The 13,146-nt window shown below is 36.0% G+C and overlaps 1 protein-coding gene across 5 annotated transcripts in view; it reads right to left on the bottom strand.

Moving 5' to 3' along the window:
- Nucleotides 1-13,146, bottom strand: part of STXBP5L (syntaxin binding protein 5L) — a 402,439-nt gene that overhangs the window by 258,769 nt on the left and 130,524 nt on the right. For all 5 annotated transcript variants that reach the window (XM_054575243.1, XM_054575242.1, XM_054575241.1 and 2 more), the window contains exon 8: nucleotides 1,328-1,411. In XM_054575243.1, coding sequence (XP_054431218.1) covers nucleotides 1,328-1,411 — 84 coding nt within the window. The remainder of the gene's footprint in view (nucleotides 1-1,327; nucleotides 1,412-13,146) is intronic.

The raw sequence follows: 13,146 nt of genomic DNA on the forward strand, positions 1-13,146 counted from the left end.
GAAAGTTATTTTCTTATTATTTAAAATGCCTTTAAAGTTGACTATACAGAGCATATTTGTATAATATCACTTGTCAGAGTATTTTTCACCAATCATGAACACATTACTTATAAACTCTCAGGTATCTTTAAGCATCAAAATTTAAAATTTAAGCTGTTAAGAGGAGATAGGAGAGAGTAACAAAGAAAGTGTTGTAAATAAATGTGTTTTTTACATTTAGTTTTCTATCTCTATCAGTGTTACCTTACATTCTTCCACACTCTTCCAGTATAAGCATGGGTGATATCAGACAGTGATTTTTGACCTGTATATTCCTCATATCTTTCCCCAAATTTACCATTTTTATCTATTTATTTGTTTATTTCTCACCCAGAGACATGCTTATTGATTTTAGAGAGAGGGGAAGGGAGAGAGAGAAATATTGATATGAGAGACACACATCGATCAGTTGCCTCTCTAGCGCACCCCAACTAGGCATGAACCCACAACCCAGGCATGTGCCCTGACCAGGAATTGTACCTGTAACCTCGTGGTCTATGGGACGATGCTCCAACCAACTGAACCACACCATCCAGGGCTCCATTCTACCATTTTTTAAATGTAATTGAAAGCATAGATCTTGATCACCTTTATTTTCACAGCTAAAAAAGGCAGTTTCCCTTCCTCATCTTTTGTCCCCAGACTCACTGTCTTCACTTTTGACTTTCCTGACGGGGGAAATAATTAATGGCCTAGAGTTATCTGAACACCTGAAGTATCAATTCAGAGACTATTCCTTGGTAAATAGGAGTTCACTGCTTTCTCTAAATGAAATCCTTATCAGCCTCAACTATATAAAATAAAGCTTCAAGATCTTACTGACTCTTATTGTTAAGTATTACTATTTCCAAAATTTCTCTTTATTATAGGGCAGCAAGTATTGGAAGATAATACTGTTCAACTTGACCACTTGACCTTTATGCCATGAAAAAAGAATTTTCTAAGGAAAATGTGAATAGAGTCTTTAGCGACCCTAAGGACAATGAGTCAAAACAAAAGCACAGACCCTTAAGAAAGGAAAAGGAGTACAGATGAAGGTGGCTATACAGTATAAGTAATAGGCACCAAAGTATGTAAGATATCATAAAGGGCCTCAAAATGGGCAGTCAAGGCAGAATTCTCAACAATGCAGAGTTGGATCTCGTACAAGTATCAACAGGCATTGTGATCACTGAGTTAGAACCAGGCAATCTCCCATTAATAATACTGGTAACACACAAAGATTAAAAGTAAAAAACAGGCACAAAGTCATAACACTGTTTCAAATATTTCAGTAGAAATCACTTACCTCATCATAATAAACTCTCAGTTCAGCTCTTTTAGATTTCAAATCCCAGAATACCACAGTACCATTTTCATAACCTATTAGAAGCTGGAAAACATTAGAACAATCATTTTGCAATTCTAAAATTAATTTTAACTTGGTCAAAATAAAGTTTAATGTTAATACAATAAAGTAAAATCATACTACATAATACAACTTTATTTAGAGTACCAGTTTTTCCAGATCGTGAATATAGGCCACCTACCTTTTTAAAAATTGGCAAATAAGCTACTTCAATATAAACATTTACCAACTTAATTTGCTTCATTCCAAAGAGAAATCGAGGAAATATGTAAAAATACATGACATTTGAAATAAGAAAACTGAAACAAAAGAAAAAAGGGATTAAAAAAAACAAAGATGAAATCAAGGATGAAATGAGGTAAGTAATAAATTATGTATAATGCCATTCAGCCCTATGCACTTCAAAGATGTGGCCACAAATTTGACATTGTTTCTTTATATCAAATCCTATTTATTCCTTGATTTATAGTAACATTTTAAACTCAGATGTATGAACCCTCAGAAGTTCACAAAGGTATCCTAGAGATTCAAATAATTTAAAATTTGTTTATAAATCAAAAATACTATTAAAATACATGTTCTTCATTTTAAAATAAAAGAATCTGAGAACAGATGATTAGATCATATTCAAGACTCAAGGGAATGGGGGGACAGGGGTTTAAGAGGAGGTGGGCAAAGTGGAGGGAAAATGGGGACATCTGTAATAGCATAAACAATAAAAATAAAGTTAAAAAAGACTCAACCAGTGTCAGCCATGCTGATGATTTCTGCTATGGTTCAGAGTACTATGTTTCATTAAATTTAATCTATCATTGGTTAGAAAAACAGGAAGGATAAAAATAGGCCAATGTTCAAATGACACTATTTCCCATGGGTTTGCCTTCAGATGACTTTCTAGAAATTTATTAGTAGTATTTTCCTGATGAAACTGTTTTACAGTGCAAAGTTCCAATAGTCCAAAAAAAAAAAAAGTGGTAAAATAGAAAATACTGTTGTAATTATAAGCTATTCCTACATAGCATCCTGAGACTTAATCACTTACCTCAACATTTAATAACATAACACAAAAAAATAACAAACCAGCTAGTAATAGGAAATAAACAAAATTTCAAATATCAGGTCAAGAAAACCATATATATTTATTTTTAAACCTGTAACAATACTTAAATGTTTTGAAAAATAATTGAGCTTCTTTACAAGCTAAATTAAAATAAATGGAGTAATGACTCACTAAATTAAAAAGACAAAATCAGATGTGAATTTAAAGAATATTTCTTAAAATAATCCCATTTGTTTATTTTTTCCTTTATTTTCCTTGTCTGAGGAGATATATTGGCAAAAATATTGCTATGTGGGATATCTGAAATTCTACTGCCTATGTTTTTTGTTGGACCTTTATGGTATCATGACTTATATTTAAGCCTTTTATCTATATTGAGTTTATTCTGGTGCATGGTGTAAGTTACTGTCAGTCTAGTTTCCGTTTTTTTTGCATGTAGCTATCCAGTTCTCCCAACACCATCTATTGAAGAGGCTATCTTTACTCCTTTGAATGCTCATGACCCCTTTGTCAAATATTAATTGACCTTTGAGATTTAGGTTTATTTTTGGGTTCTCTATTCTGATCCATTGGTCTATGTGTCTATTCTTAAGCCAGGACCAGGCTGTTTTGATTACAGTGGCCTTGTGATAGAGTTTGATATTGGGTGTTGTGATCCAGCCTACTTTTTTTTTCTTAAGATTGCTGAGGCTATTTGGGGTCTTTTTTGGTTCATGTATTTGAGTGTCTTTGAGTTTACCTTGAGGTTAATTTCTACTTTTATTCCATTGTGATCTGAGCACATGCTTCATATGATTTCAATCTTCTTGAATTTGTTGAGGCTTGTTTTGTGTCCTACCATATGGTTTATTTTGGAAAATGTTCCTTGTGCATTTGAAAAGAATGTATATTTTGCTTCTTTGGGTTGAAAGGTTCTGTATATATCAATTAAGTCCATTTGATCTAGAGTGTCATTCAGTGCCACAATATTCTTGCTGATCCTTTGTTTGGAATGTCTATCCATTGTTGACTGTGGGGTGTTAAAATCCCTTATGATGACTGTGTTGTTGTCAAAATCATTTTTGACATTCTCCAAGGTTTTTATATATTTAGATGTTCCTATGTTGGGTTCTTAAATGTTTACAAGGGCTATATCTTGCTGTTGGATTGTTCCTTTAAGTGTTATGCAGTGACCTGCTTTGTCCCTTTTTATGCCTTTTGTTTTGAAGTCTATTTTGTCTGATATAAGTATTGCTACCCTAGCTTTCTTTTCCTGTCCATTTGCTTGGAATATTTCTCCATACCTTCACTTTCAACCTGTGTGAATCTTTTGTTCCTATGGTGTCTTGTAGACAGCATATATGCAAGTGATGTTTTCTTATCCAATCAGCTACCTTACGTCTTTTAATTGGAGCATTTAATCCATTTATATGTGAGGTTATTATTGGCAGGTACCTCTTCATTGCTTTTTTTCCCCATACCTATCTCTCTCCCTCTCTTTCTTCTCCTTTTTATAGCAGTGCCTTTGGTAATTCTTATGTTGCTGGCTTGGTGAAGATGTAGTCTTTTAGCTTTCTATTGTCTGGGAAGCTCTTTATTTCATCATCCATTTTATATGACAGCTTCGCTGGATAGTATAGTTTTGGTTCTAGGTCCTTGCTTTCATTACCTGGAATATTTCATGCCAGTCCCTCTTGCTTGTAGTGTTTCTATTGAGAAATCAGCTGATAGCTTTATTAGAGCTCCCTTGTATGTTACTTGCTGTTTCTTTCTTGCTGCCTTTAAGATTCTCTCTTTCTCTTTAAAATCTGGCATTTTAATTATGATGTGTCTTAGAGTAGGCCTCTTTGGTTCATCTTGATTGGGACCCTCTGGGATTCCTGAATTTATGTGATTTTTTACCTCACCAAGTTAAGGAAGTTTTCTGTCATCATTTTTTCAAAGAGGTTTTCTGTCACTTGCCCCCTTTTTTTCTGATATTCCTATGATGCAAATGTTGTTACATTTCATGTTGTCCTAATTACCCTTAAACTATCCTCATTCTTTTTTAGTTTTTCCTTGTTTTGTTGCTCTGACTGGATATTTCTTTCTACCTTGTCTTCCAGCTTGCTGATTCAGTCATCTGCTTCATCTAGCTTTTTTTAAATTCATTCTAGTGTATTTCTCATTTCAGATATTGTAGTCTTCATTTCTTCCTGGTTCTTGTTCATAGTTTCTATGTTCTTTTTTATGTTGCTGTTGTTCCAAGTTCCTTGTACTTCTCACTGAGTTCCTTGAGCGTCCTTATAACCATTATTTTGAATTCTAAGTCTGCTTAAATTGCTTACCTCAATTTCTTCTAGCTCTTTTTCTGGGGATTCCTCCGTTCCTTTTGATTGGGGGTTCTTTCTTTGGCTCTCCATTTTAGGTGATTCTTTTTGTTTGTTTCTGCCCCTCAGGTTGGTCTGTTTTGTCTGCCTGTCTTTGTGGGGTGGACTTCGATGGTAAGAGTTCTGTGGGACTGCAGTGATGCAGTCTCCTTGATGTCCTGATATGGATGTTCTAGGGTTTCCCTTTATTCACTTTATGTAGGCTCTCCTCCTATACTTGGGCTCTGATTATTGGTGGCTCATTCATTGTTGGGTTCTCACACCAATGCTGGCTGACTGAAAGTCATAACTTCTGACACAACTTGTATATTGTTGTACAAGTGCTGATGAATCCCACGACTATTTAGCAAAGGCCTATTGGCCTATGAATGCCTAGGGGCATCCTTAATCTCTGTGAGTAGGTAGCATAGCCTGGGCCCTGAAAAGAAGAACCCAGGAGGCTGTCATGTCCTGACCAGGCCTCAGAGAGGCACTCTGGACCCACAGCCAGCATAGTCAGGTGGGTTGCTGGACACTGAACCACACTGACTTCTGGTAATGCAGCCCTGGGTTATGTAGCCCCAGGTGCAATGGCAGCAGCAAACACCTTCACCGCCTGTGAGAGGACGTGCGGAGCAATGGGAGGTGACAGCACAAGACTTGGAGTGACTGGCAGGCAGGCGTTGAGAAGCTGGTTCCTATTTATAAACTTGATATCTGTAGGAACAGTTCATTCATTTTCTTTTCTCTCTCTTTTTTAATTAATTAAATATTAAGTATAATTTGACATCTGTAAAAACTGCAAAGTGATCACCACTAGAAGTCAAGTTACCATCCCATTCACTTTCATTATTATAATAGTTCATTATTTGGGTATGACATGACCACAATTTATTCACTTTATAGGTAATGTATATAAATGTGTCTATGAACAATCTTGTATATGCTTTGGTAAACACATATATACATTTCTGTCAGGTATATACTTACCCAAACTTATCCATGGTGTAAGAGTATGTTTAACTTTAATCACTACTGCCAAACAACTTGCCAAATTAATTGTACCAGTTTTCATTTCCACAGGCTGCACAAGAGAGCTCCAATTCTTTCTCATCTTCTTTAACAACTAATATTGTCAAAAGCCATACAATGTTAAATAGAAGATGTACATAGTTGGCATCTTTATTTCATTTCGTATTGCAGAAGGAAAACATTAATTCACCATTAAGGAGAATATTTTCATAGCTTTGGGTAAATCAGCAAAGTTCACATTAAGTTCCTTTCTTTTCATAATGTAATAAGAGATTTTTATTTATCATAAAGGGAAGTTGAATTTTATCAAACGCTTCTTATGTATCATTTTATTGTCATACATTTTTCTCCTTATTTTTGTTAATATAGAAATTACATTGATTGATTTTGAAAAGTTATAACAACTCTGTATTCCTGAGATGAATGCAAATTTGTTGTGCTTATTTGTGCTTTTTCTCTTCAATTTTTAATCAGCTTGCCAGAGATGCATCAATTTTATTTGCATTTTTTACAAAATCAACTTTTGACTTTACTAATGTACTACATTTTTTCTATTTATTTTAATTTATGCTCTTACATTTTGTATTATCCAGAGTTCTCCAGAGAAGTAGAACCTATGGGATGTACATATAGAAATAAATTGTTATAAGGAATTGGGTCACATGACTAGGGAGGTCAACAGGTCGCAAGACCTGCAGGGTAAGCTGGCAAACTGGAGACCCAGAGAGCCAATGACAGAGTTCCATCTGAGTCTGAAGGCTTAAGAAACAAGAGAACTGGTGGTGTAATTCCAACCTGAAGGCCAGCAGGCTTCAGATTCAGGGAGAGCTGATGTTTTAAATCAAGTATAAAGGCAGAAAAAAAGTAGATGTGCCAGTTGTAAAGCAGTCAGGCAGTAGGGACTGTCTTCTCCTGGAGAAGGATCAGCCTTCTTGATATATTCAGGCAACAGACTGAAGGAGGCCCTCCCACATTAGGGAGGCCAATCTGCTTTACTCAGACTATAATTTAAATGTTAATCTCACTCAAAACACCACCACAGAGACAACCAAAATATCTGACCAAACCTCTAGGCACCCTATGGCTCAGTCGTGTTAACACAATATTAGCAATCACATCTTTATTATTATCTTTCTTCTTTCTTTCAGTTTAACTCACTATGTTTCAATATTCACACTAAGATCACTGATTTTCAGCTTTTCTTCAATTTTTAATTAATACAAAAATAGTCTATAAATTTCCCTCTAAGTACAGCTTTAGCTACAGTCCACAAGTTTTGATATATCACCTTTCTATTATAATTTAATATATATTTTCTAATTTCAATTCTGATTTCTTTGACATATTATTCAGAAGTATAGTGCTTAATTACTAAGCATTTAGAAGATTTTCTGTTTCTATTTGATTGATAATCTTGCTAAATCATCCTGTGTTTAACAGAATATGTGGTGTATTATGTTAACACTCTGAAATTTGTTCAAACATGTTTTATGGATCAACAAATGTACAATTCAGTAAATATTCCAGATGCACTTAGAAAATAATGTGTAGACTGGAAGTTGAGGAGAGAGCTAGATGGTAGAAGAATGAATAGAAGTCACACTGACCTCCTCCCAGGACCAACCTGGAATTACAACTAAATTGTAGAGAAATCACCCCGAACAAACAACAGAACAATAGTGAAAGAGAAGCCTTATAACCTCAGACAGACAGAGGGATCAAATTTAGCACAACATGACTGGTAAGGAGTGCAGTGGAGCCTCAAGAAGGCAGGCTGGACACCAACAGGCAGAGCGATATTTAAATGGCCAGTCGGATCCCCCTGAAGAGTGTGTGGTCTAAAACATAAGCAGGGAATCCCACCTACAGCGCCAGAACCCAAAAAGTACACAGATAACAACCAGCTTTGAAAAGAGGCAGGGTTGCTGTCTGCTAGAGATGCAAAGAGCCACTTAAAGGGCCAATGCAAAGATTTTTATTCGCAGCCACTTATCCAGAGCTCCAGAAAAGGCAGGGGCAGAGTGGGCTAGAGATGCCTGAGGATACTGGGGAAGGAGGCTCTGGGGAGAGGACGGAAGGAATAGCCGGCAGAATCCTGGGGCTGACACATCCCCCATACAGAAGCAGCCATCTTCTTGAGGCAGACAACAACCCTGAGCAGCAGCAGCCTGAGAGGAAACAATAGCCCTGCCCCCCAGGAGGGACTCTGTTTTGGTCCTGTGGTGCTAAAGCCTGACTGCTGAGTACTAAGTGACTTGATTAAGAGCTGAAGGAGACAGCCACAGACACTAGATTCTGGGAAGCCTCAAACAGACTGCCTAAGATAAGATGGGATCAACATCGAACATAATCAGAAGCAGATCCAGAAAGAAAAAAACAGTGGTAAATACTAGAGGCTACTGAAACAAAATCCATTGCGGTCTTCTCCATGATTTGCGATATTTTCTTAACTACATAGCTTTTTAATGTTCATTTCAGGTCCATCAAGTATGTGCATACTGTCATTAGATTTTATACTAATAGTTTATTTCTCTCCTTTCTTATAATAGTCTTAAACTCTTTACAGTCTTAATAACACTGGTTCGTTTGCTGTTGATAGTGGAAGTGCAGGGAGGAGTTATTTTTGCAGATGTGGGTTTGTTTCTTGGGATTTGTGGTTTTGTTCTGGCAGCAAGTGCACAAAAACACACAAGACATGGGGGACAGAGAGACTGTCAGTCAACCAGCTGGAGGGTAGGACATACCAAAGGATGACCAAACAACATTCAAAACCTAATTACTTCCAGAGAGTCAACAGAAAAGGCATAAGAGGCATCCAAAGAGCATCAAGTTCAAGAAACCAATGAGACTTCACCACTGAATCTCACAGGTCTCCTACCATACAAGTTCATACCACAAAGTCAGGAAGTTAAGAAAGATAAATTGAAGAAGCAGAAGAAAAACAGAAGAGTCTCACAAATTATGGGAAGGCAAAGAAACAGCTCCTAATTGAAGGGAAAGGAAGAATCCCAGAAAAAGAACTAAATAAAATAGAGGCAAATAAACTGTCAGATACTGAGTTCAAAACAATGTTTCTAAGGAAGAAAAGTGAGTTCAGTGAGCTCAGAGAATTACCAAAAACTATAGGGAAACTACAAGGAACTTACTGCAAACTATATCAGTATGAAAAAGGACAGGGAAACTATCAACAAGAGACAAGGGGAAATAAAGAATACAATTTCTGAATTGAAGAACACAGTAGAAGGAATCAAAAGCAGGCTAGATGAAGCAGAGGATCAAATCAGTGAGCTGGAGGACAATGTAGAAAAAAATTTCCCAGAAAATGAAAAAAGACTCAAAAAGAATGAAGAGGCACTTAGGGAAATGCAGAACAACCTGAAATGTAATAATAACTGTATAATAGGGATACCAGAAGGAGAAGAGGAGGAAGGGATAGAGAACCTGTTTGAAAAAGTAATAATGTAATACTTCCCTAATTTAAGGAGTGAAAAAGTCACACAAGTCCAGGAAGTACAGAGGGTCCCATTCAAGAAGGACCCAAGGAGGCCAACTCTAAGACATGTCATAATTAAAATGGCAGATATCAAAGACAATCAGAGAATCCTAAAGGCAGCAAGTGAAAAACACTTTTTTTGAAAGTCACTAAAGGTAGTAACATACAAAGGGACCCCACTAAGGCTAGCAGCTGACTTCTAAACAAAAACACTACAAGCCAGAAGGGAATGGCAAGAAATATTCCACATCATGAAAAGCAAAGGCCTGCAACCAAGACTACTCTACCTGCAAGGCTTTCAATTAAAATGGAAGGCGAAATAAGGAGTTTCCAAGAAAAAAGTTTAAGAGAATACACCTCCACCAAACCAGCATTGCAAGATATGCTAAAGGGACTGTTTTAAGAAGATGAAAAAAAATAGTGAGAGAGAGAGGAACACAGGTACAAAGGGAAAAAATGATTAAGTACCTATCAATAACCACTTTAAGTGTAACTGAATTATATGAGCCAATCAAAAGACATAGCATAACTGAATGGATAGGAAAACATGACCGGCACACATGCTGCTTACAGGAAACCCAACTCAGAACAAAGGACATACACAGACTGAAAATAAAGGGATGGAAAAAAATATTCCAAGCAAATGGACAGGAAAGAAAACCCCGAGGGTAGCAATATTTATATCAGAGAAAATAGATTTCAAAACCAAACCCATAAAAAGAGACCCAGAAGGATACTTCATAATACTCAAAGGAAGAATCCATAAAAAAACATAAACATTGTAAACCTATATGCACCCAACACAGAAACACCCATATATATAAGGAAAATCTTGGAGGACTCCAGGAAAGATATAGACAGCAACACACTGACAGTGGGGGATTTTAACATCCCACTGTCGAAAATGGATAGATCTTCCAAACAAAACATTAAATATATCATGAAATTGAACAATGCATTAGATCAAATGGACTTAACTGACATATATAGAACCTTTTCATCCCTAAGAAGCAAAGTACACATTCTTTTCAAATGCACAAGGAACATTTTCAAAGATAGACCACAGGATATGACACACACACACAAAAGCCTCAAGAAATTCAGGAAAATTGAAATCATAAGAAGCATTTTCTCAGACCACAAGGGCTTGAAACTAGAAACCAACCTCAAGGAAAAACCTCAAAAACATTCAAACTCATGGAGACTGAATAGCATTAAACAATGAATTAAACAATAAATGAGATTAAACATGAGATCAAAAAAGAAATCAAAAAGTTTCTGGAAACAAATGAAAATGAACACACAGTAGTCCAAAACCTATGGGACACAGTGAAGGCAGTCCTGAGAGGGAGGTTCATAGCAATACAGACCTACCTAAAAACGAAACATTTCACATAAATGACCTAACTCTCTGGCTTCAAGAACTGGAGAAACAACAACAAACAAAGTCTAGAGCAAATAGAAGAAAGGAAATAATCAAGATCAAGTCTGGACTGAATGACAGAGACTAAAAGAACAATTCAAAGGATCAACTAATCCAGCAGCTGGTTCTTTGAAAGGATAAACAAAAATGACAAGCCTTTAAGCAGACTCATTAAGAAAATAAGGGAGAGGACCCAAATAAGTAATATCAGAAATGAAAGAGGAGAAATAACAACTGATAACACAGAAATACAAAAGAATGTAAGAAATTACTATGAACAATTATATGCCAGAAATTTGAAAACCTCAATGAAATGGACAAATTTCTAGAAAAGTATAACCTTCCAACACTGAATGAAGAAGAAGCAGAAAGCCTGAACAGATCCATAACAGCTGATGAAATTGAAGCAGTAATCAAAAAACTCCCGGCACACAAAAGCCCTAGATGGTTTCACAGGAGAATATTAAAATAAAACATTTAAGGAAGCACTAACCCCTGTCCTTCTCAGGTTATTCCAAAAAATCCAAGAAGAGAGAAGACTCTTACACAATTTTTATGAGGCCAGCATTGTCCTAACCCTAAAACCAGGTAAAGACACAACAAAAAAAGAAAACTACAGGTCAATATCGCTGATGAACATGGATGCTAAAATTTTCAACAAAATATTGGCAAACTGCATCCAGCAATACATTAAAAAGAGCACCCACCACGATTGAGTGGGAATCATCCCAGGTATGCAGCATGGTTCAATATTTGCAAATCAATAAACGTAAAACAATACATAAACAAAAGGAAAGATGAAAATCACATGATTCTATCAATAGAGGCAGAAAAAGCATTTGATCAGGTACAGCACCCATTTATGATAAAAACACTCAGCAAAGTGGGACTAAAGAGGCATATCTCAACGTAATAAAGGCCATATATGAAAAACATACAGCCAACATCACACTCAACAGGCAAAAACTAAAAGCTTTCCCTCTCAGATCAGGCACAATACAAGGATATTCACTCTCACTACTTCTATTCAACATACTATTGGAAGTCCTAGACAGAGCGATCAGACAAGAAAAAGACATTAAAGGCATCCAAATTGGAAAGGAAGAAATAAAACTGTCATTGCTTGCAGATGACATGAGTGTGTACATAGAAAACCCCATAGACTCCAACCAAAAAATACTCGACCTAATAAGTGACTCTGGCAAAATAACAGGATACAAAGACAATATTCAGAAATCAAAGGCATTTTTCTACACCAACAATGAAATATCAGAGTCAGAAATCAGGAAAATAATCCCATTTGCTATACAAACAAGAACAATAAAGTACCTAGGAATAAACTTAACAAAGGAGGTAAAAAATCTGTACTCAGAAAACTACACAACACTGAAGAAATAAATTAAGGAGGACTCAAATAAATGGAAGCATATACCATGTTTATGAATTGTAAGAATTAACATCATCAAAATGTCCATACTACCCAGAGCATTTTATACATTCAATGCAATACTTATTAAAATACCAATGACATATTTCATAGCTATAGAACAAACATTTCAAAAATTGATATGGCACCATAAATGACCCCAAACAGCTTCAGCAATTTTGAGAAAGAAGAACAAAGTAGAAGGGGTCACAATACATGATATCAAACTATATTACAAGGCCACTATGAACAAAACACTGGTAGTGTCATAAGAACAGACACATGGATCAATAGAACAGAATAGAGCCCATAAATAAATCTATTTGGTCAATTAATATTCAATAAAGGGGGTGGAAACATAAAATGGAGTAAAAATAGTCTCTTAAACAAATAGCGTAGGTGATCTGGACAGCTAGATGCAAAAAATTGAAATCTGACCACCAATTTACACCTTACACAAAAATAAACTCAGGATAGATAAAACACTAAAATATAAGTCGCAACACCATAAAAGTCCTAGAGGAAAACATTGGCAGGAAACTCACAGATATTCCACCCAGCAATATTTTCACCGATATGTCCCCTAGAGCAAGGGACATAAAGGAAAGAACAAACAGATGGGACTTCATCAAAATAAGAAGCTTCTATACAGCTTAGGAAAACGTCAGTAAAATGAAAAGGGAACCAACCATATGTGAAAATATATTTGCCTATGGTACCTTGGACAAGGGTTTGAGCTCCAAAATATATAAAGGACTCACATGACTTGACTCCAGGAAGACAAACAATCCAACTGAAAAATGGGAAAAGGACCTGAACAAACACTTCTCTAAGGAGGACATACAGAGGGCCCAGAGACATGTGAAAGGATGCTCATCATCACTAGCCATAGAAAGATGCAAATTAAAACCACAATGTGATACCACTTCATACTCATCAGAATAGCTATCTTAAACAAATTAACAAACAGCAAGTGGTGGCACAGTTGTGAAGAAAAA

This window comes from Pteronotus mesoamericanus, unplaced genomic scaffold (assembly GCF_021234165.1).
Source record: "Pteronotus mesoamericanus isolate MK-2021 breed Mesoamerican mustached bat unplaced genomic scaffold, CSHL_Meso_final contig_27, whole genome shotgun sequence".
NCBI lineage: Eukaryota > Metazoa > Chordata > Mammalia > Chiroptera > Mormoopidae > Pteronotus > Pteronotus mesoamericanus.